Source organism: Bombyx mori, chromosome 4 (genome assembly GCF_030269925.1).
Source record: "Bombyx mori chromosome 4, ASM3026992v2".
Taxonomy (NCBI): Eukaryota; Metazoa; Arthropoda; class Insecta; order Lepidoptera; family Bombycidae; genus Bombyx; species Bombyx mori.
In genome coordinates, this window is record NC_085110.1 from 11,779,613 (window position 1) to 11,805,487 (window position 25,875).

General features: G+C 33.4%; 1 protein-coding gene across 3 annotated transcripts in view; it reads right to left on the reverse strand.

The window, feature by feature from the left end:
• Nucleotides 1-8,051: 8,051 nt before the first annotated feature.
• LOC101743190 (schwannomin-interacting protein 1 homolog) overlaps nucleotides 8,052-25,875 on the reverse strand; it is a 52,039-nt gene continuing 34,215 nt past the window's right edge. For 2 of the 3 annotated variants that reach the window (XM_021351118.3, XM_012694582.4), the window contains exons 2-12: nucleotides 23,740-24,124; nucleotides 23,441-23,601; nucleotides 22,238-23,298; nucleotides 21,547-21,647; nucleotides 21,258-21,355; nucleotides 19,969-20,095; nucleotides 19,143-19,343; nucleotides 17,669-17,841; nucleotides 17,025-17,165; nucleotides 13,654-13,787; nucleotides 8,052-12,163 (exon numbers count right to left, since the gene is read on the reverse strand). In XM_021351118.3, the coding sequence (XP_021206793.2) occupies nucleotides 12,088-12,163; nucleotides 13,654-13,787; nucleotides 17,025-17,165; nucleotides 17,669-17,841; nucleotides 19,143-19,343; nucleotides 19,969-20,095; nucleotides 21,258-21,355; nucleotides 21,547-21,647; nucleotides 22,238-23,298; nucleotides 23,441-23,601; nucleotides 23,740-24,118 (2,652 nt within the window). In that variant the 5' untranslated portion in view covers nucleotides 24,119-24,124 and the 3' untranslated portion in view covers nucleotides 8,052-12,087. The remainder of the gene's footprint in view (nucleotides 12,164-13,653; nucleotides 13,788-17,024; nucleotides 17,166-17,668; nucleotides 17,842-19,142; nucleotides 19,344-19,968; nucleotides 20,096-21,257; nucleotides 21,356-21,546; nucleotides 21,648-22,237; nucleotides 23,299-23,440; nucleotides 23,602-23,739; nucleotides 24,125-25,875) is intronic. The other variant, XM_012694584.4, reaches the window with a different exon arrangement.

The window sequence follows — 25,875 nt, forward strand, 5'->3', positions numbered from 1 at the left end:
AAAGCAAAGAAACCACTAACAAATCCACTTAATGAAGATCTTCTTATAAATTCAACTTTAAGCTTCTATATTAAGGACCAACTTTTCCGATAGGCTTATTATGAATTAATAAAAATGAAAATTAAATATGAGTTTGTTTTTTTTGCTTGTAAAAATTCTGCAATAGTTTCAATTGGAGTTTATCAGTGTACAGGTATCACAACTGCCTCGTTACAAACGATCGTCGTTAAGCATTCGGCGCGTGTCGGTGTCAGCTAGACTGGTTCATGAGACATCTTGCGTCTGCTTAGTTTTAAAATTTTTTACTCGTGCTCTAAAGGTGCAAATACCTACGATAGCCTATGCGGCCATTAATTATGTAAATTATTTACAGAATTAAACGTGCAATCTTTTCTTTAATCATTATTAATAAAACTTTGTTATTGCAAGATTATCCTAAACTTGTAATAAACTTGCAATAACTATACTGAGATCTTAGAACTTATATCTCAAGGTGGGTGGCGCATTTCCGTTGTAGATGTCTATGGGCTCCAGTAACCTGTGAGCTCGTCCACCCATCTAAGCAAAAAAAAAACCAGGGACGTATTCGTGTGTTACATCAAAAAATGTATTTTAATAAATCGATAGCAATTCAAGAGCGGACCAAATTGTTCCTTTTAATTTACTTGTACACGTGTTCGCTACAAGAGAAGTCACTTAAGGCTGTCAGTTACCCCGTTTACTGGGCACCTTCATAACGACAATAAAACATTAGACGTAAGTAAGAGGATCCGGGCTAACTGCCTTCGCACATCACCGGTTTCTTTGTAAACCCACAATGAATTACTAATAGAAAATGTTTTCCCACGATTTCGTAGACACTGAGTTTATCAACTCCTAACGGTCATACTAGCACTTTTACTTACGTAAGACGTGCTGGTCATGGTAAGCTTTTTCGACAATTTGATTTGCATCACTTAAATTTTCATGTCGAGGGATGAAAAGCTTAAGCGATATTTCGCTTAACACGCGACATTTATCTTTATAATTAAAGGTCCGTTTGATTTGGTATTTGTATCAACAATTCGATGTTTTTAATTTTATTTCAATTACGTTTCCCCCATTCAAACAGCTGAAGAAGATTTTTGTCATAATATTTTTTTCCAAATTTTAAACATTAGGTATATGGCTCTCCTGTAAACCTGCAAAAATAAACGAAATAGACTTTTACTCCTCGATGTGATTGTTTTTAGGAAGGTCGAAGGAAACATGTATAAAGTTCATTCGATTGGTATTATTAATATTTCGATACATTTTATTTGCTCACACATGTTGAATGTGGTATATTTTTTAACCATTAGACTAAATAGACCTAGAGAATAAAAAATCCTATATAGTGGAGCTAATAACAGCTTTACAACATATTTTGTAGAATACAAAAGAAATCAACGGTTTTTCGCCTCACCCCGCATGTTTTTGTTTACAACAAAAACTTCCTACTTGCGTTAGAGGCATATGTAAAACATGTAAAACAAAACTGCGACATTTTGTGAGACGCCTTATGATAACCTAAAAAACCGAAAGCACTTTTTCTTTATTCTAAAAAGTCGTGGGGTAACAGACTAGCCGCGACATAGGTTTTCGAAATATTAATCATGTCTGACTAGAAATGACTTAATTTACACTATAATTACAATTTAAATTTATTATTTTGTATCTTGGAGTGAGACACAAAAAAAATTTCGGTACCTAGTTAATTATAATACCAATACTATTAGCTGGATTATTAAATTATAAATTTTAATAAATGCAAGCTGTTCTTGCTATATCTATTACATGTTGTAACATAAATGCTATAGATTTAATTTATTTTCCCATTCACGCAGTGGTCGTTTTAAAGATTCTTTAATCGATATGACCGTTTATTGAATTAAAATTATATTTAATGTTTTTAGTACATAATAAATACGTTATGTTTTACTAATATTATTTTTTTCTGCAGCACTGGTTGACTGGTAGAGAATGCCATAAACATATAAATGTCCGCCAATGTATATAAATACATAAAGCCTAATAAATAAATATTGTTAATAATCGCAGTGTAATCAACTGTATCTTACACCTTACTTATTAACATCCTATGTTCTAACAATAAATGTAATATAATAATAAATTCTAATTTAAAACAGTGACTTCTTAAAAAACCGAGCTATTTATTTCTAGTTAATTTTGTATAGGTTTTATATCTTTGTAGTGTGTGTAGGGTTTGTAAGTCATCCCCTGAATAGCTTGCGATGGATTCACGCCATATGGCCGGGCACATGCGCCTCACCGTCCACTGCATTGCTCCAAATTGCAGGTTACTTCGATTGGTCTCATTGAATTAAACAAGGGGATGTAAACGTTTGACAAAAGTACGTTAGAAATAATTGGCGATATTTTCATTACACGGTCTTCCTCTTCTAGGTCACGCGTTTTAGTTAATAATAATAATTCTACATTAAATGATATCGTCGTCTCATTGAACAATTTTTTTACGTAGGGCAGGTTACTCTTTAAGTAAATTGTAAATGTAATAACTGTATATGAACTTTTTAATATAAATACACACGGTGAATGATACTTTCTCAAATATCAATATTACACTCTCAATTAGCTGAGAATTGTATTATTGCATTCGTGTTTTATTTTTGTTCGAGCTGCAGATAGTTTAATACTGATCAGCATGTAACAAAAAATAAGAATAAAAATAAACAAGAAGTTTTCCCTTTTTGTGGAGTATTAATAATGTGGAACATAATGAAAAGTGTGTTCACAAGTGTTCAAAGTTTGTAAATTGCAAACAATGGACATAATTAATACTGGCTGTTACGTACATATTACGTTAATAGCGTAAGCTTTTGTGGCTTATCTTAATTCTTGCAAAGCTTATTTGTAACCTATAAACTACTACATATAAATATAACCTACAAATTTTACAAAACACATTTTCTCATTATATATTTTATATGAATACCCCCAAAGCTGGTATTTGTCGAAAAGCGAACCGAATCACAACGAGCGTGCGAGATTAATGTTCCAACGTGACGACGTATTAATTGTTAAGCATTGTTTTATATAGGAGCAATATGTTGTAGGCGGTGGGCCGTTATCTGATGAAATATGTCCGTTATGATTGGCAAACAAACAGTATGGCGCGTCACCATATGTCGCGGCACGTGCGCCCGCGCATCGTTGCGCACTCAGGGATGAAACTACAGACCACAGATATAATATACGATTGACAGATATTGTTTATAATTAATATAAAAAGATAATTTATGTAATAGTTATTAAAATATAGTAACATATTTTATTTATAACTAGCTGTCTGGGCAGACTTCGTAGTGCCTCAATCGAGAAATAAAAGACCTAAACTTTTGTATAAAATAAACTTAAAACAAACAAAAGGTCCGACGGGGGATACATCAAAGGAAAAACAAAAATTATTTAATTCCGAGCATTTTACATATTTATTTACCTTTTAAACCTTCCCTGGACTTCCACAAATAATTCAAGACCAAAATTAGCCAAATCGGTCCAGCCGTTCTCGAGTTTTAGCGAGACTAACGAACAGCAATTCATTTTTATATATATAGATAGATAGATAGCTAATACAAATCCTCTAACTGTAGGAATAAAATTTTAAATTAATCGTGAAATTAAAACAATAAATATCTTTATACGATTGACAAGTTAACGGAGTCATGATATTAAGGGTCTACCGATATTCATAGACTGATCGTTTTAAATGATTGCCTTTATCCACCTTGAAACATTAGATAGCAGTCTCATTTGTATCGGAAAGACAACCCCCTTTTAGTCTCTATACCTGTCATGAACTCACGACTCTCTTCGATGACTCAAAGAAGTCGTTATTGCATACCTAGTGGTCCCGACATAATTTAAGGTCTCTTTTTTGATGCACTTCTACTTTTAGTATGTTTTTCAAAGCTATCGTAGGACTGACACTACCGTTTTCAGGTTTTTTTTAAAATAAAAACTGTATGAGCAGGACCTGTAGTGTTATCACCGTAAACAGCCCATAGGTAGTATAATGGTATGTTGGTGGCATAAACGAGTTAGTGAGTTAGTTTTAAAGCACTTGGTTATCGTTAGCATGAGCTGCCATTATCACAAAAAAACAGATTATTTAATAAGACAGGTCAACGAGCATTATTACTCTGTGGTCTGAGAAGCCAGTGCTCGTGTGCCCATCCGTCAGTATGATAGCTTGTTAATCATTTTTCGGTCGACGAGGTTCATTGTTTTGCTCCCAACACGGATTATAATTCATACTCAATTAATGCAGAGCGTGCAAAATTATTACAAAATTACTTTTTCTAGCACAGAGACAGCATCTGTAGCTGTTATGCAACATTGCCTCGGTTGATCGATTTAATAAACTTTTTATTTATCACTCGTCAGCAAAATAAAGAGGTAGATATCATGTGATATATTTACGTTTACTGAGTCAGTAAAATTATATAAAATTCAGGCTTAGTAAATAGATGGATTTAATGATGTAGGCAACTCAATAATTTTATAACTTCAATCTCGAACAATGAAGTAAATGTAACAAAATCGCGTTAACAGTGTTAATTCTGAGTGCGGTCGCCCGTATGTCGCGGCCGCGGCTGCGACCCTATCATTGACATTGAACTCATGAAAAATGGGTGAATCGGGGGAAAGTACATCAATATTTTTTTTATACTTGGATTGGATATATTAAATTTTATTTATTAGGTTTGAGTATTTTCTTCGGTTCAGTTTTCGCCACTCGTAAAAATAATTTTAGTTAATTTTAAGGTTTAATCTCTTTATTGTCATTATACTATTTCGGACATTTCGAATAAATTACAATTTTTGAGGTCACAGACTACCGTAGGTTTATAGTAATTTTGTTGTTTTGTCACATAGACGGGGTAAATTACTGGAGCCGTATTTTAAATTTATTGAAGTTGCTTAGTGAATAATTTATAAGGTATTGTTTAAATGGACTAGTAGAGTTCTGAGATGTATGCGTTTAAAATGTTTCGGTCAAAATAAAAAACGGTTACTTTATTTTTTTTCCTGCAAAAAGAATATAGGTATAACACCTCAAAGAAACGCTTGGTCTTTGCCTACATCATTCGCCATGAATAAGCTAAGAAATGAAGATGAGATAACAGTCAGAGAGTGTGAAGCCAATACAAAAAAGCTTAGAATAGCATCATACCTTCTCTTCCCATGGGTGTCATAAAAAGCGATTATGGAAATCAGCGGGGAATGGAGAATTGTTCTCAGAATATTATACCAGCCTATTAAAGTCAGCTATAGCCAAACGGTATACGTTGATGGTGATGCATCAATCAACAGCCCACTGAATTTCTCGCCGGATTTTCTCAGTGGGTCGCGTTTCCGATCCGGTGGTAGATTCTGCGAAGCACTGCTCTTGCTAGGGCCAGTGTTAGCAACACTCCCGGTTAAAGCCCCGTGAGCTATCCTACACGTCAAGGAGAAGCTCAAATAGCCTCTCAAGGCTGTCGTATAGGGAAAAAAAGAAAAAAAATCCGTCTAGAAGCAGTTACGCGTTCTGCTTTGAAGGGTGGAAAGCCATACATTACAATTGAGACTTCAACCTCATGCCTCGAGTTGGGCGGTAGCATTCACTTGTAATTCCTATGGACTCCGGTTACCATTTCACATCAGGTGGTGATGAATTTAAAAAGTCTTATGTCCTCAACCGTTTACAGGAAATAACAAAAAAATATATTCATAAAGTCAATTTCGGATTATCATTAACAAAAACTACTAACTTAGGAGCAGATACTTACGCAGACGGCACGCATCCTGCATATCCGTCTGAAACCGAATCATCTCAGCATGTTCTATTCTTCCTTCTGATCATCGGTCCATTGTAGTATTTTCGTCACTTTATCTCACTACTAAACTTCAGCAGCTCATTTACTAATCATTGCTAGGATAAGTACTTAGCCCTATGATAAGTGCCCCGTCGAAAAAGATCCGAAGAGTCTTGACTCTGCTGCTAGAATAACTAACGTGCTTGTAGAACGGTGACCACTCACATCATTAGGTGGGACGATCGTCTTTGAAGAAAGACGTCAAATTATTTTTAGATGTTCTTTTTTCTTTAATTTGATCATTTATTTATTCCGTAATATATATAGCTAGAGCTAATCCGAAGCAAATGTTATTGTTTAATAAAGATATCATTAAAAAAATTGTGTTTTAAATGTTGATTATGTTATTAAAAAATATACTTACTTAAAAATTAACTCTACCGCCAAACCTCCTCCATGTGGTTGGTAAAGGTGAAGAGTATACGTCGAGTTGTAAGCCCGCATATATAAGCTACTTACATACGTGCGGTGATTTGCATGCTCGCCCATACAGATTACATCCCTGATAACTTTTATGACTGCACTTAAATGCTAATTGCGACATAAGCTATACTCTGTTGGAAAAAAAACAAATTGCCACTTTAGATTAGTAGTCGATGTGAAATTTAAAAAGTACCTATCTATTTTTTTATTGATTCCCACAGGATATAAATTGACCCTAAATAGAAAATTCCATTAATATAGATAAGATTGCGAATGATCGTTCACGCAATTAAAACTCCCCACATGATTTAGTCTTTTCGGAAATTATTTTCTCGTCGCAAGCCATAATTTAAGAGAGATAACACCGAAAGAATTAATTTTAAATAGCATTTCGCGACAAAAGAAACAATATATCTATTGTATCCGCAATTAATATGTCGATTCTTAAAAAGCCGAAAGAGATACGTTTTAAAACAAATAAATATTGAGGTGTAGCTTGAGTGTATATCTATTATTAGAGGATGATATTAATTGCGTTCGTGCACCTGGGCCTCGCAGGTGACTTGTTTTATTTTAGGGTCAGCAGTTTTGACACCGCGCGTGATGTAACCACTTTTGGATTGTGGGAATTGACACGTTTTTGAAAATGTTATCACTAATTGAATTGTATTACTGAAAACTTTAAATGCATGTTTAATTATAGGTTAAAATGGAATAACGTTTGATACTGGCATTATACACTCCAATTAAGGCTTTAATTTCATGACTCAATGTGGGTGGCGTTGACGTCGTGATATTTATGAACCAGGTGAATCCATTCATCCATCGGTGCAATAAAAAACGATATAAACTTGATAAGACACCAGCTATCTCGTAGACAGGCGATCTTAAACTGACGAACCTGTGAGGAAACCTAGATAAATTTATCAAGGTTATTCAAATTGAATAATATGTCAAATTCAAATTCAAAATCATTTATTTCAACTTAGATGTCAGTATGACACACTTGTTGAATGAATGTGGTTAAATAGGAAGGCCGGCTGGTGTCTTAATATTGAATGATACTATTTCTAGTGTTGAAATCCTCCGGCATCCACAATGTTAACTAAGGAAATACCTACTTTGACGATAACACATTGTGCAATGAAATCAAATCTGAAAAGGTGAGAAATTTGAAGCTGTACATTGTGAGCTCGCACGGGTACCTACCTAGATAACACAATTCTGTTTGTTTCAGTGTTTCGTTCCGGTTTCAAATGTTTATTAGCCGTTAACACTAAGCACAGTTGAGATTTCGGTCTCATAACTCAAGGTGTGACGCCGTGGTTCCGATTCACACCTGGTCAAATGAGCTCGTCCGCCCGTATGAAAAGTCAAAAACTTATTAACACCAAAACGTCATTACGAACATCATTCGCGGCAATAAAAACGCTAATTGATCTTTTTTTATTTAAATTATACCTATATATATTTAAGAAATGTGCGTAATAGACAAAAGATAACATTGATTTCTGATATAAAGAGATTATTTCGATACAATTACAACCTTTATAGGGGTATTTGTGGTAGCTTCTTTTTATTTTTATTTTTATTGCCTAGACGTCTACCACGAGCTTGCCTAGACGTACACAACCAACTTGTGACTACCGCCAACCTCTTTAAGACTAGAGTTATTTTGTTTAAATACAAACAAGAGAAAAACACAAATTGAGCTTTAAAAATTAAATTTATATTCATTAAGGAACCCAAGTTTACAATACACCAATTTTTCTCACTCAAAAGATCTTAAATACGAATATAAGATTAATCGATCAGCGATGTTGACAAATTATCGGAATTATTATCTATTTATTCGAACTTCTTTACTAACTTCTATTATTTTTTTTACACATAGTTTTAAATTTTCTTTATACTGCACAGAAGTGGTAGTCACCGCCAAAGTTATGTGAATGGGAGGACGAGAGGTAGATACGACTAACAAGATGATATTAGAAATTGTATTAAAATATAATATTAAAGGTAAATACTATAATATAATAATACTACCATAATATAATATAAAATATTATAATATGGTAGAGAATTCCTACAGCATTAAGTCCGCCAATGTAAATTTTTCATGAAGTGTAATAAATAAACAAATATATTACTCCACATTCCCAAGCAATACAAATATGTATAATACATATTTAAAAACGTTAAATTAAATTGTATCGTTTTGAACTGAGCATGTTGTAAATAGCATGTTGTATTTATCGGCAAACCCATCTTGGAATATTTTATATCATGTGCGTTTGGAAACTAGCGAGAACTAAAATAAATGTGTGATCATGAAAAATCTACTAAAAAGTTAACGTAGACTGAATCAACTTAATGTTTGTGTTATATCCTCCGTTCTAACGCCCACATAGACACCTCAGTCGTTGAATATCACTTGCACGCTGAGAATAGTGATCCGTGTGCTTAGTGCGAGTTTTTAAACGTTCTCGATAGCGTAAAAGTTAACCCAATTTTATATGCAGTTCGAACAGAGCCCCTAGCGGCAAACGTAGGCGAACGATTCCATTCCATACAAATATGAGCTAGCTTTTACGCTATCGAAAACGTTAAAAAACTCGCACTAAGCACACGGGACCTTATTTGATAACGGATATTGTAGAGATAGCTTCTATCGCGATAACAAAAATCGCAAGCAATATGCATATTCCGAACAACATTTATTTTCATATTTGAAAAAATACACACTAATCGTACTAATTAATAATGTGTATGGGATGTAAAGTGTGCACGGATAGCACAATTAAAAAATATAATGAACCTATAATTAACGCCATCTGTCGGATATAATAATTACAAGTCATCTGTATTACGATTCTAGTAGATGGCGTCACGCTACTTTCGAATCTTAGTAAAAATTGTATTGTAAATTTCTTTACTCAACAGATAACTTGAATATAAATTTTGACAAAGATCAATCATAGGAATTGTTTTAAAAAATATTTTTTTCATAACAAGAATCTAACTCGTCACCTCTGAGTCACCGCTTAAAAAATCTCTTTCATAAGTCACATAAAGAAGATCAATGTAAATTTCAACATTTATAGCTACTACTCTTACTGCAATATTAAATGGTAAGTATGATTTAATTGAGAAATATATTTTGTGGAGGGTAAGTCAATACAATATCACTGTTTAGACTGAAAGGGTAGTTAGAATGCCTGGACATCAGTTAATACGCACATAATTAATAAAGCCACTAACGCCATCTAGTTAATTTTTAATTCACTATCAACTTGATATTCGTTCATATGATTATAAAAGTTAAGGTATAAGGTACGGTAATTAAGTATATTAATTAGGAACAAATTCGAAAATTCGTCAACAACGCTGCAGATCGGTAGTAACACAGTTAACAGTTTCCAGCGCGTGATTTGCAATACATATGTATAATAATTTGTTTTTATGTAGCTACGGTAATTGCGCGTAAGCATCCGATACGATCGCGCCACCGGCATGTGCACAACTACACGCCTACACATAAATATCGTGAACATTACTTACGACTATTAAATCGTTTTTACATTGAACGATACGATATCGTTATCTCGTCGCCGATAGTCTGATGTTAAAAAGTTTACAGGCGCCGTCAGTGGCTCAACATAGGAGTTTTTGTCGGCAACGATATTTTGCTATCGTATATATCGAATCGGACAATGAAAAAAACGTACGTATACACCTTCGATGTGTAAATAAAACTAGACAATTTTATTAGTCCGATTTTATCGAATTTTATTAACTACTCCCGAAGTCGAAATGTAATAAACACCAAGGTAAACAGTAATCGTCATTTCAGTATAATAATATTTTTCCGACACGTAATGTACTTTTTACAAAGGAAGTTGGTAAGTGGTGTCTGCTTTACGCGCGCATCAGCTGATTTGAACTTTTTTGCGACCTCGTGAAAAATGTTTTACATCGAAGGCGAAACGTATATATATATATACATAGAGCGCTACATTATGAAAAAATATGTTTTTCTAATCTGCGAATAATATTTTTATGTTTCAATACATCTAGGTGGGTATCAGTACTTAAGCTGGCATAATAGTCAAAATATACAAGTCTAAATATACATAGAAAGTGATAGGACAACAACGAAGTGATAAGAACCAATATATACAAATTACAAATACATTGCATATTGAGTCACTCAGAGTAATAGTGAACATTTCTCGACAAATTCATATTCCCATTTATACCTTATATATTGTATATGTATACTATATAGATTGAATGAAATAATAATTTGTAGTCATAGATAAATTAAACTTTCTGTAAACAGAGATGTTTTCTTCCCATAGCCAAAATAAACTTTTTTTAATTGATCTGGTGCTTATTATCTTTGATCATAGATATTAAATTCTTTTTATTTTAATACATTATATCATAATTTGTAAAGTTCATCGAGAGCTATTAAAAATCCCGCCTGTTTAATATTACTCCGGTTGACCATCTTTTAGTTTGTACAATGAGATCGTGTCTGATATCAGTTAACACATGTTCTTGAATAACCCTTAAATTAACAAATATCTTATTTAACTCTTTGGAGATAAATACATAGAACAAAAACCGTCACAATTTATATAGAACTTATTATGTATAGCGGGACAATAGAAACACACACCTCGAAATGTTAAAGTCGCTCATGACGGCGGTATTTCAATTTTTTTTAAACCAGCAACACTAAATGGTACGATTTAAAATAATAAAATAAATATAACTAATTTAATTTTATATGTTATGGATGGTTATTTTGTTCAAATGGTACATTTGAAAGAGTCAAAGGGTAAATTTGTTTATTCAAGAATATATTTAGTGTATCTAAGAAACACGGTCCAAGGTAATAATAATTATACTCTAAAACAACAATATCGGTCATGGAATATCATTCGATTACATTATTTTAAATATCGATTAAAATTCTACACACAAATAGTATTTGAATAGTATAGAGAGGTAACATTTTATAACGTTTATATGCTGAGCGGAAGGAAACATGACTTCAACTAATCTAGAAGTAGCACTGTTAAAGATACTGTTTAAATGTACATCGAATGTTTTATTTTTAATTGTTTCCAAATGTAATCGAATCCAAAATCGATTTTAAAACGATTTTCCGTCAGTGATTGCGTGAAAATTATGAACTACAGTTTTCACGCAATAACGATCCGGCTGTAAAAAAAATGTTCTTTAAAATTATTAGATTATTGATGTAGATCTCACTCCGATGACAGAATTGGGCAAAAGGAGAAATAATAATGATATCAATACAAACATTATGCCAAATTAGATTTTAAATTAACTTACAATTACTGTTGTTCTATCGTCAATGTCTGTTCACTTCCGTTTCCTTCCGCAATAGAATTAAAGTCAAAAATTGTAAGAGTAATATAGTTTAGACATATTAATTTACAAGACAAATGGTTAAATTTCAGGAGAGCAATTTAATTAATGGCCTTTACTTTAAGTTGGATACCATAATTACCTTGTGTTGTAAGCACCGTTTAAGTCATCACTCAGAAAAAGTCGCACATAATAATTTGATCTTTCAAAGATAATTATTATAAGAAACGAGATTTCTCAGAATAATAAACTTAGACGGCAGCGATAATTTAAAATTTTCATTAAATACAATATTATCATAACACATAATCTAATCACATATAAGCTTCACTAATTTATTTTACTTCACTAACGATGTAAGCCTCTTCATACCAGATTTGGAGCCTTTTGTCTTCTTGGTTTGCTCTTTTACACCCCTGAAAATTATTCGAACAATTATCGTTTTTTTTTTGCTATTATTATATTTTGTTTTTATTACATAAGCACATACTTAACGGTTTTTTTTTGTGTTATGGGACCAACCTAGTGGTTTTATAATCGGTTGCACTTTTACTAATGTTATATTAATGTTATGTGATCCAAAATACGTTTATTGTCTTTTTTTTTGGTGTGCTTTGTGTTTGTTGCTGTAAAAGATTTCAGGCGATCCGTGAACTTAGGTTTATTATCCACAATCTGTATGCTTTTTTCCGTATAGAACTCAACGGAAGTAATTGTGTAATTCGTATGTGATATAGATCCCGAATTTTTGCCTAATTATAAATAGCAAAGGAAAAACATAATCATATTCTCTTTTATTTGTCAACCGAATATTCTTTTTAATTATTTTTTTCAGTAACTTACCTATTCACGGACTTCAATGTTTTTATCTATATATGAGATTTCCGTAACTATCCATCCGAGATACTTAAATTTAACTCAAATTCTCAAATTTAGACTGAAATATCCAGAATGGATTGATTTAACCAAAAACAAATGCCACTTTTAAATAAAACCCTGTAACGATTGAATTCCAACGCATTATCTGCAAGCTTATATTCGTAAAAACTCGGTCGTCCTAACTGCGGTGATAAAATCGTATGCGATTCAGTATACATCCCTTCTATCTATGTCTATATAAAAATATCACGTACTCATAACGTGAAATCCGAAATTATTCGTTCGATAAGACTATAAATTTGGTATAAATTATCTTTTGGCGATGTAGGCAGAAAGATTTCTCATCTATCATCGCGTTCGTATAGAATGAGTTGCCATGGTATAGGACATGGTATAGGAGCGTTGCTATAGGACTGTTATTTGATGGACCAGAGTGACACAAGCAATTGTTTATGGCGCAAAAATGTAACTAGCCTCGCTCATTCTAATATCAAACGCGGATGACACTCTGGCGCACCATTATTATTATTGTATAAAACCAAGTTCCCCTCTCAACAGAAGAGATGTAGGCAGTACATAGTAAGTAAGTAGACGTAGATAGTACAGATGGTATTTAAAAAAACAGATAAACTGTTATTCCGTCTATTCACTGCTCAAAAAATCAAGCCAACATAAAGCTAGGTAATTGAGAATAAACAACAACAAAAAAACTCAAACAAAAAAAGAAAAACAAAATTAAAACCATTTTAGAGGTGCCTTTGCGTGTTTCGATTCAAGTAGGTTTTCTGAATTTTATTTTATCCTAAACAGAATATGCATTATATCAAGTTTTGACCGCTAACAGTCTATGCCCCAGTTATTATTATGGTTCTACTAAATTTTTAAAGGTTTTTTACCGCTTACTTTTGATCTGCACCTTACAAAATCTGAACTAAGACTTTTGGGTTAAAATTAATTTTAGACTAGGTTTAGGTCCAGCACGACCGTTCCGTGTGCCATTAAGTAGTGAAATAAAAAAAAAACTTACAAATAACGAGTGAGATCCTCGATGTCAACGAGCATGGAATCTTGACCCATGTGCAGCTCGTCACGAGCCATCAAAAGTTTCACCAGACTGTCGTTTAGCGATTCAATCTGCGAATGCAACTCGTTCACGATCACCTGAAACGAACAAACGATGTTACGGGTAATTGCATTATCATTCATCATTATCCTGCCCTTCTCCCAGTCACCTGGGGTCGGCGCAACATGTTTTCTCCTTCCATACTCTTCTATCATATACAATTTCTTCGCTCACTCCCGTCTTACCCATATCGTATTTCACGCAATCCATCCATTTCTTCTAAGGTCTACCTCTTCCTCTATGTCCTTCCACATTCATCAAATATATATACTGCATTATACGACCACAAAATATTGCTTCAGATTATGAAAGCATTTTTATTGGTATTATTTTGGCAAGCATTTTTACTGGTGATAGGACATCTTGTGAGCCCGCACGGGTAGGTACCACCACCCTGCGTATTTCTGCTGTGAAGCAGTAATGCGTTTCGGTTTAAAGGGTGGGGCAGCCGTTGTAACTATACTTGAGACCTTAGAACTTATATCTCAAGGTGGGTGGCGCATTTACGTTGTAGATTATGTCTATGGGTTCCAGTAACCACTTAATACCAGGTGGGCTGTGAGCTCGTCCACCAATCTATGCAATAAATTATTTTTAAAAAAGCTGTATAACATAGATGTTGCATCAATTGAGTTAGGTAAGATAGTAGAAATTGTTCTTTTTATTTGCATAGATAAGTCAACGAACTCGGCGTGGAGTCGATCAATCTACAGTGCTTATAGGTACTTAAAACATTATGAATGCCCACAACCAACCTTAAGATTGTATTAAATGTCAAATGTATTAAATAATTCACACGAAAGTTATGGGAGATCGTTAGTAAGTAAAAAACACTACTTTGTCCCGCGGACACGATAAAATATATTATTATTATTATTTGGTACTTCTTTATGTTTTCCCGTCTTTTATACGATCAGTTTACTTTTGCATGTATTTATATTATAGTGATTGTATTGATTATATTATTATATATAATAGAGTATATTATAGTGAATCACATAGATTCAAGGAAATTACAAAAAAATATTGATCTGTTTTGTTTAGAATATTATAAATGCACAATTTAAATTCACAAAATACAGTTCCAAATTGAACAAGAATAATATAATATAAAGTCCGAAAGTACAAAATTTTTTATTGCACTTTGATACACTGAAATAACAACAATGTACAGAAAAACGAAATGAGAAAAACTAAACTTATAACTACAATACTATGGGCTTATCGCTGAAAGCGATCTCTTTCAGTCAACAAGTTAACGAGTATATTATATAGTAGGTACCTAGATTCGTTGAACAAAACTAAATGATCGAGTCGTTCTCTATAAATCATAGATCTAAATAATAAGCAAGATTAAGCGGTTACGGTTTATTTTTTATTGCTTAGATGGATGGACGAGCTCACGGCCCACCTTATGTTAAGTGGTTACCGGAGCCCATAGACATGAATTGTAAGGTCTCACTTTCAACAGTACAATGACTGCCCCGCCCCTCAAACCGAAACGCATTACTGCTTCACGGCAGAAATAGACAGGGTGGTGGTACCTACCCGTGCGGACTCACGAGACGTCCTACCAGCAGTAATATGTGCTTTATATTTAAGTAATTATCGGAGCGCGTAAACACCACACGTGATGCCCCTATATAATACATCTTGAGTCATAAAGTCTTCAATTAAATTACATATACTTAATATTCCGCCCTTCAAACTGTAACGCACGAGTACGTCGCGGAGGCAAAACTCTAATTTCGTCTAAATCGTCTAATTTATAAACGCAATTATAAACGCGACCTCAGCTAAATAAATATAACCTTAATTTTTTTTTATATATATAAATAAATAAATAAATATTTACTAACAATCACGCCACGTTAACTGGTCCCGTGATAAGTTCGTAAAGAACTTGTGTTACAAGTACCAGATAACGGAAATAAATATAAGATTTTTATTATACACATACATATATTTAATATACATCCATAACCCTGGAAAAGACATTTATATTTATCATACAAATATCTTTCCCTTGGCGGGATTCGAACCCGCGACCCCCGTATGTAGTGACCATGTCACTTGCCACTACACCAGACGGCCGTTAATTAACCACCGCGTACGAAATATATAATTAATTCAACCAAAACCAATTTGGCATACAAAGTAAACACACGAACGTTCGCTGGTAATATTGAAATAATATATATTTTTTTCATTACAAAGAGAAAGAAAAAACGTTACACAATACTTATTGTGGCTCTAAGAATAAATTCATTGTGTTTAATGGGCTTTGTGCATGAGTAAGCACACGCGAAGACCAAAATCAGATGGAAGGTCGCGGTTTAACCGTTCAAAACAAACCCGAAACAAATTAGAAATGCAAGTATAACTAGACGGCCTTGATTTGCTTAGATTTATATTCTTAATTATGTGAAAATACATACAATCAACAAAATTATTAAATATATTTTTTTTGTCAACAATACATTTGAAGTGGTATAATTGAAACAAGTTTTATGATAATAATCACAGGCTTTTTTTGTTGTTGTAAAACGCCATATTAGCCTTGAGTTTTGTGATATTAAAAGAACGTTGTTCTTTTTTAAGTCGTATATTTTAAACTAAAGTTTTTATGTCTAAAGCGAAACGATTCATAACTTGACATGTGAATTTTGCCCACATTATATTATTTTGACAGTACTTCTATGGCTGCCTCATCCTTCAAAAAGAAACGTATTACATACTGCTTGACGACAAAAATAGGCAGTGTGGTGGTACCTACCCGTGCCGGCTCAAACAAGCCACAATTACAGACGTAAATATTCTCAAATACCCTAATTAGTTTAAAAAGAGGATTTTAATATTTACTGCATACACTCACTTTAGCAAGGTACCAAACTACCACAATCAAATACAAAAGTCGAATGTTAATTGATGATCTAAAAAACTGCTAATTTGAATCTATACTTATATATAAATCTACAGTGGTTTTTACGGATGTTCCGATATAACTACTGAACCATGCATCCGATTGACTTGAAACTTGGTATCCATGTAGAAAATACATGTACTCAATGGATACGCTAATATTTATATGAGTGTTGGACTTCCTACACCAGTTGCGGGGGCGTTAATGATCTTGATGAATCTTGATGAATCTTTGTGGGGGTGAGAAATAATAATGTTAAATTAAATACCCAGCGAAGCGGACGGGTACAGCTAGTTGGTACTAAAGTCACTTAAGTGAGTTTGAGTATTTCCTTTGAAAGAAATTTATTTACCTGCAACTGTGCAATATTCATATCGGTGAGCAGCTGTCGGGATACCCGACGTCGATCAGCAGCTAACGGCGCGCTTGCCTTCTCCATGCTACGTCTTAACATTTCGGTCACGGGCGACACCGGACGGCTGCGACGTTCATGCTAGAAGTGTAATATATATCCACTGAATAACACTTATTTTGTGTATAATGTTGTTCTGATTTCGACCAGTGTCTAATGTAATGTTCAATTCTTACAAAATATGCATAACCATAACAAACTGCATAAACAAAATTCAATATTGTTATTAAATTCCAATTTCAACTATATTGTAAGCAAAGATTTTTCTCCAGCGTTACCGCTGTCCAAAACACACATACAATTCGTATTTACGCTCCGATAAACAAAGGGACACAACTTAACCCACAGACACAGCCCACTGAGTTTCTCGCCGGATCTTCTCAGTGGGTCGTGTTTCCGATCCGGTGGTAGATTCTGTGAAGCACTGCTCTTGCTAGGGCCAGTGTTAGCATCACTTCGATCTGAGCCCCGTGAGCTTACGTACATGTTAGGGCAAACCTGAAATAGCCTCTCAAGGCTATCAGCATAGCTAGGGAAAAAAAAAGGAACACAATAGTCTTGCCATTACTGGACTAGAGTCTCACCTCCATTTGAATACGTGCCATTTCTTTTGCTTGGGCCAGCGCAATCCGCGCCTCGGTCTGAAGTGTCGCCTGTAGTGCATAAAAATCTGACTCTTTCAGCTCAATATGACCCAACGAGTGTGAAGAACGGGACTTATTATTCTTTTGTAAAGCTGATGGACGCAATTTCGCACCTGAAATTATAATGGTTCCAATTCACTTATATCCTTACACATACATAATAATTTTATATTTTTATATAATATATAGTTTTTGGTGTCAGTACATATGAGTCGACTATTATCAAAGCCGGCAATCTGACTTTTGGACAATGATTGGTAAATCAGAAAAACGAATTATTGACTTTGTATTCCATTGGCAGTCACAAAACTCTTCGGAACGACATCTTAGATAAATAACAGGTTAACTATTAACCTTTATTTAATGCAGGTTTTGAACCGTATTCTTTGAAGGAGACGATTATATTCAAATCAATCTGTATTGACATATCAATAATTTTTTTTTGTCCAAATGCACAGATTGCCACCTTTGATAATAGACGACTCATATATAGTAAAGGAACCATTTCCAAAAATATTGACGCTGTTTAGTACTGCTGTTGATTCCTTATGTGAGTGAAAATGTTAATTTCCTCTTATTAAAATAGTGGTTCTTTGCAGGTTTTCATGCAGTTTGATAAGATTGCTGCTTAAGTGCACAAGAATAATCTATAAAATCACATCTTAGGGAACGTACCCATACTACGTGACCAATTTTTTTAGTTTTTTTGACCTCTCCCTAGCTGATCACTCGTAGTATATGCCAAGACCCCCCCTCTCCCCCTTTAGTTTTCACGTAGTAATTCTTAATTATGATTTTTAATCATTTCACACGCAAAAATTTAAAAAAGTTATAATAATTTGGTTCCTTACTCGTCTTTATTGGCTAAGACTGCATACACACTTAAATTACTAGTGAATTATGTAGTGTGAGTTTACAAAGCGCTAAACATGCTATATTCGAATATAGGTCGAAAAAATACGAGATTTCTCTGACTACGACTCTACTCGAAATCGACTACGTGACAAAAACCTGAGCCACCCCCCCCCGCTCCTGTGACTGACCGTAGTATTTTAAAGACTCCGCTCCCCCCCCCTACACGGGTCACGTAGTATGGGTACGTTCCCTTAAGTCATTGAGATCACCCTAGAAGTTGGGTTGGCATTAAATCCTTCTCCCAAGACAGTCTTATTTTCAAGATGCTAATTTAAGGAAAATTTAATTACTAATGTCACCATTGAGGTAGGTAGCACTTTATTATTTTTTGGTAACAATTCCTTTACCGTGTTTATTAAACAAAATATATATATACTTGCAACATCACCAATGGCTACAAAAACATTAAAACAAAGCATTGACTTCCCTTTACAAAATTGATTTCACACTAAAGACAATAAGACAATGACCACAGCATGGGTAGAAACTGTGTACTCACCGCTCTGAAGAGTGCTAATTTTGTCATGTTTTGTTATATTGACCGACAATGGCCTTGTCTGATAAGGATGGTTATAGTTTAATTTACTGAAAAGACTGGATTGTGAAAGACTTTTTGTTTCATAATTTACATTCTTGTCCAAATCTTGAAATTCATTTTCCGATGCTGTTTCATTCATAAAACAAATTTGCAGATTCATCCCTGTATCCACATTGCAAAACACACAACACAATTAAACACAATTTATAATGAAGCAGTGTGATGATAATTGATTTTTATTTCTCACAAATATTAGAATATTAGTTTCCATAAATATTACTTTTCTAAATATTAGGTGTAGGCTTTATTACAACAATGTAAATAAAACATGTAGGAATTTGTACTGACTGATTATTTTTATTCCTTCTAATGAATTTTGAATTAATCTTAAATTGAGACAATCAATAAAATCAAAATCTAATAGGAAACCGGAAGATAACTAAGAGTTCTATCATGCTGAAAAGAATGTGCTTTGTAGGAGAGGCATATAGTACCCAATTTTATATCAAAACCTTTTTGTTAATTTCAAAAGTTAATTATTACTAATATTTTTTTGTACTAGTTTCAATTACTTTCTCAACTATGTGTGTGAGTGTGTATCAAATGGTTATAATAGATATGGCACCATACAAATACCCTTTTATTCATAGATCTAATTGAATTTAAACTCAAAAGCAACAATCAAGCATCCCAGTTTATAGCCCCATTACCATTTTAATAAACAATATTTCATTGGTAACTTAATTAATCTAAAATAAACACCATAAATGAATTTTACAAGCCATACCACTTTGAAGTCGAGACTGTAAGCTAGGTTTTTTCCCTGGGCGCTCTGTGTGTCCCATACTGAAGTATTCATCTGCATCTGCTCCCATAGCCAAACGCCTTCTAATTTCCTCTCTATCATTACGTTTCTGTAATAAATAAAATTATGACATAGTCCAAATTATTTTAGATAAGAATGTAAAACCAATATTCATTGTTTTGTATCATTTTAAAACACAATGGAGATTTAATTAAATTACTTTTTTATCATGATATGGTGCATAGTCAGTAATAGTTACAATCCTAGTAAATTTATCTAATAAGTTAGGATTATTGTCTGTTATTTTTGGCCATTCAATTTCAGTTTGAGCACACCCTGCAACACCATTAGCACGTGGACTTAACGCTATATCATCACATTGGTCTATAGGGGGATTCTTGACATCTGGTTTTGTTAATTTTAACTTGAACAGGTGCAGTCGTTTTTTAAGTCCTGTTTTTTCTACTGTTTCACAATTATCAGCAGTCTCCGGCGACGGTTTGGTAAGCTTCCGCCTTATATTAGTAATTAAGCTCTCAAACATAATAAATACAAATCAGTCTTCTTAAATTTGGCAAAAATATGGCACGTTTTGTTTATAGCACACAATGGTAAACAAAAAAAAAACGACGTTATCCTTTCTTGTCAATCCCGTCAATGTGACATTTTAGGACAAGGTCACACATTTACAGAATGTTCCATTTAATTTGTCTATGGAACTCAACCCAAACTATATTAATTTGGTCAGTTTATCTGTATGTCAAAAAAAGGTTTTACGATGCTTATAGAACTTACGAGGCAACAAATATTATCCACAGACTCGTGATTATCATAAGTAATCGTGTATAAATCCAAGAGAAACCTTGTGTCTTTTTTGTAATGTCTTTGTTCAGGATGAAAATACGGCATTGATTCCATCACTTTGTTTCAACAAAATTAATAAACAATATATTTATACGTGTCAACACTGTCAATAGAACGCAATCGTACACCTTGCTGCTCGAATTGACTTTTAAAACTGGAGACTAACAACCAGCTATACCGCTGAATCACCGTAGAAAGCTGGTTCAAGACGTTTACTACCTACCTATTGTAATTAACTGTTACACATGGCTGCAGCAGACGTGGATCAAACTCCGAGTGTGCATTTACCGTTACTTTTGTAGCGCGTAAATTTAAACTTACTACCAGTGTTACTATAATTTTACACCCATATGGATTAGATACATTTAAATAAATAATTATGGACAAGTAATTATTTTGCGACTTACCCGACGTTCCGCTTCTTTGGCTGCTTTAAGATGACTTTCGATAGCATCCAAATCTAATTTAGGTAAAGCAGTCTCAATATTGTATACATCAAAACTCTCTGAAAACATTCGAAATAATTCATATAAGAGCGGAAACTTAATTATCATAAATAGAAAGATAATTTTAATATTATTATTATTAAATTAAAATTAAAATAATTATATTTTTTATTACCTATTGGTCAGAATAAAATTGTACAGAATACAGTTGTTTACTAAACAGAGCAATTTAATATAGTTTAATACATACCTAAGTCAATCTCTTTGGTGACCTTATCACCATGGACGGATATTTTACTTTGAGCACTGCTATTACTATTTTTCGGCTCTCTAAAACGGTCCCTTGGACCTCTGAAATTTCTCAAATACATCGATATGTTATTTAACAATACAAATTACGAATCTTACAAATATTCACTATCTTCGTTCCATTAAAAACATTGAACCTCATTTTGTGAATAGATTCTAAAATGTAATTAGCCGAATGTAAGAGAAATTATGTAGACTACTCAGACATGAATTAAACCAACTTCTAAATTTACCAGGATTGTTAAGATTACGTCAAATCTATTTTCAATTCCACTCATGATATGTATATGTACGTACGGTTCAAACATATGGATTGCTTTTGCGATTTATGGGTTTTCATATTTGAGACTGAGCCACTTCGAAATTACATTACAACTTAACCTATATGCATTAGCAAAATAGAAGCGCAACGAAAAAAGTATATCTATAGCTGTTTTAAAGTAAAGTTGTTTAAAGGTCTATGAAGCGGCTCAAAAATTGAGGACAGACCGCGCTACATCGCGGCAGATGTATACATGGATTAATTGCACATGTAGCTTACTGCGTATTTTCTAAATTTCAATTATATTAATAAAATACATTATGAGTATTTCTCAATGTGCTATTATGAGAATCAACTGTTAAAAACATACCTTTGAGACATTTTTGGAGCGTTCCTAATAGTAGAATTAGAAAATCCAACTTTTTTAATATCACTTTTGTCTTTTACAGTTGAACTACTAGATAAAATATTACGTTTCGAGTAGCTCTGAATTTCATTAGAATTTCCATCTTTAACAACGGAGTCCGTGAACCTTCTATTTTCAGCCCAAAGTTTATCACGTTCTCGCATTTCATCTAATTTAGGAATAATCTTCCTCAGTTCGGTGCTCAATTGTTTGATAGTATTTTCCACATTTAAAGATAGCTTTTCCGTATCATATTCACTGACATTTATTTCATCTTTTCCATCCGACAAAAACGCATCTGAAATTTTACCGCTCGCGGTTAAGCTATTTTCTATGTACAAAAATGTAGGCCTATTTAAATTCATTTCGGTCCTAGCATTTTTTTCATTTTCTTTATTAATTTTACTAATCTCATCCACAACATCTCGCTCTTCTGTGTAACATATAGCTTCTGCTAACGGCAAATCTTCATGTTGATCTATGAACGTTCCTTGATTTTCTACAAGTTTCTTTATGACGTGGTTAACTACTTCGCTGATATTGTTGATCGTGTTTTCTATAGGTTTAACAAGAGTGTCGTTAATATCTTTTCGTAATTCTTCTAAATCATCTTGAATGTTAATGTTATAGTTGAGAAGTTCTCGAATTTCTTCTTCAATCTCTTTATTAAAATCACCAATTATTTCTTTTGTATGAAAGTTGTTTTCTATGTCTGTATCTGAGCAATTTAATTCAAAACAACAGATTTCATTGTTGTTATTAATATTTTTTGGAACTGTCTTTAGTAAGTCGGGCATTTCATTTTTGATCTGTCTATCTAATGTTTTTGTTTCGAATGTTATATCATTTTGTGAAGATGTCAATTTTGTAAATGTAATGGTACTAAGACTATTGTTGTTGTTATTTTTGCATGTTACTCCTTTTTGATTGTTTTCTGATTCTACTTCAGTAATTTCTAAATCAACATCATCATCAGTCATTTCATTATCAGAATGATAAAAGTTTTCTATATTAGACGAATAATCCTGAAAATACACTCATATAAACAACCAATAAAAAAATCCAAATCGGAAGAATCTGAATTGAACTATAATGCTTTTAAAAATTCTCTCTGTTTACGAACGATCTCAGATATAAAACGATGTCTTTTTTATTTTCTAAATTTACCTGTAGAGTATGAGCTAAATGTTGAAAGCCTGGATAATTTGGATTCACGATACCTCTAGGTACAGGATGGATACCGTTTTCAGACATCTCATCTGAATCTGACTGTTCAAACGCCCGTTCGTCATCAACAGGCGTGACATCAGATAAGGCATTAGGGCTTTCTGTAAACGATAAAACAAATTAGCGATAGTATTCAAGAACACTTAAAATAGAACAAAATTACTTTTCCTCATCGTATAAAATAAAAAGGGAGGTTATAAAAGTGTTATGCCAAATAATATATATTTTTTGTGATTTACCTAAAAAGCTTGGGTGTGCAGTGTGAATTTTTCCAGTATCCTCCAGATTTACAGCTTCACTGTTAATTGTTTTGTAAGCAATAACTTTACAAGTATTAATTCTATACTGTCTGTTACATACGACTGCTCCAACGTTCACATTTGCACTTTCATAGTTATCTGTTCTAGAAGAAGTTTTAAAGTTTAAGAAAGTTTCAGTACGGTTTCTTGTGTCATATACTACATTAAAATTTGAATTGTATTCTGAATTGTCGATGTTTTCGTAAATTTTCCTTGATATTGCCCTAGTGTTACGATCGTTGGTGTTTCTGTGCAGGGTGATGTCTTGAGTCTCAATTATATCGACGTTGCCATTCTCATTTGCATGTCTGAGCTTCATGATTACCTAGAATAAATAGAAACAAGATGAATTTAAAATTTAGTCTTTTGTACAGTAGAAACATTATAATATAAATAGCATTTTTATTTATTGCTTACATGGATGCACGAGCTCGCGGCCCACTTGGTGCTAAATGGTTACCGGAGGCCATATACATCTACAAAGTGCATGCCGACGCACATCTTGAGACACGAGTTCTAAAGCCTCAGTTTTTACAATACAACCGCTACAGACTAAATTCCCTGCCGTATAGTATCATCTACGTTACTATCCTAACCTTCAAACTATACTTAGTTTAATGCTTCAAGAATACGGATAAATAAATTAAATTAATCAAATAAACGAAACAAAAAAATATGTATATTTTCAAATAATTTGATATCGTTACAATCTCATTAGAACCAGCCAGGCAGACTGAGCCTGACCGTGGCGCGCCCGTAAAAAATCTGCTTATACTGTTTACAGTTCACTGCAGCTTCATTTGATCTTTATATCTCTTTGACCACTTTATTACACGATGGTCTACTTAGTAGTTATTAACCTTAGATACCGTTCCATAGGACCTGGGTTCGATTCCCGGACAGTGTTTCTATGGGACATATTTGTAAGCCGTGTAAGAGTATTAAGCGATAGACAGCGGCTTGGCTCTGCCCCTGGCATTGCTGAAGTCCATGGGCGACAGTAACCACTGATCATTAAGTGGGCCGTATGCTCATCTGCCTACAATACAACGGCAATAAAAAATAAAATAAAACGAGATCTGGTGCAGGTGACTATTCTCGCCCCCTGTGTACTTCCTCCTTTTATAACACTGGAGATAAAACTAGCCATTACGCCTAGTACGAAAGATGGGCATAGCTACTTCCAAACATTCAACAGGCTCTTGACCTTTAAAATAAAAATAAAGTTTATTGTGAAATCAGTGGGTAACAACTACAATAAAAGTTTTAATTAATAGAAGTCCGTGCGCCATTTCTAAAATCCATGTCGTGTATTCGTGCTTAGCTACGCCAGAAAAACCATTTCAGAGGTTTCAGTATTTCAAAAATTCATTCAAATTTCAATCAAACTATCGTTTTTCTTTCAATCATAAATGTTCAGTAAAATCCTCATAAAAACTTTCATCACTTCTGTTGAATAGAAAACAATAATATCCTGATAAAACTTTACGTTGTTATTAGCAATAATCATTGAATTTTTTATCCAAAAACGATAAAGGACGATATTGTGGGCCGATCTACAATTGGTCGGTGTTCCCCGTATACCTATAATACACTCGAAATTTTTACAAAGGTACTTCCAAAAGATCGCCGCTTTGATTATGTGTATCTTTTAGAGAAACTTATCCAGGATTATTAACTTTCGACCTCTCATTCCGATCGGATTTGTCCACCATATTGCGGAAACCTACATGTATTACTAAAATTCTATCTACATTCCTATTGAAATGTAATTTAACGTAGTTTGTTCTTTAATCTTTAATTATTTCCCTAGATAAAGATTTTTTGCTTTCGAATAGGAATTATCCTGATTATTTCCTTCACTACTTTGACTACCACTTCACGTCTTTGTAGAAGAAGAAGTAGATAGTTAAACACACTTAAAATTTGATTATGCTGTGAGATTACAAATAAATTTATCGTAAACTGATAAATAAATTCTTCCGTGGAAGACTTCCACATGAAAAAACACACAGAGAATTCATAAGGTTTGGCAAACATCATAAATAACAAGCCTTAATAAAACATGGAGTAAGC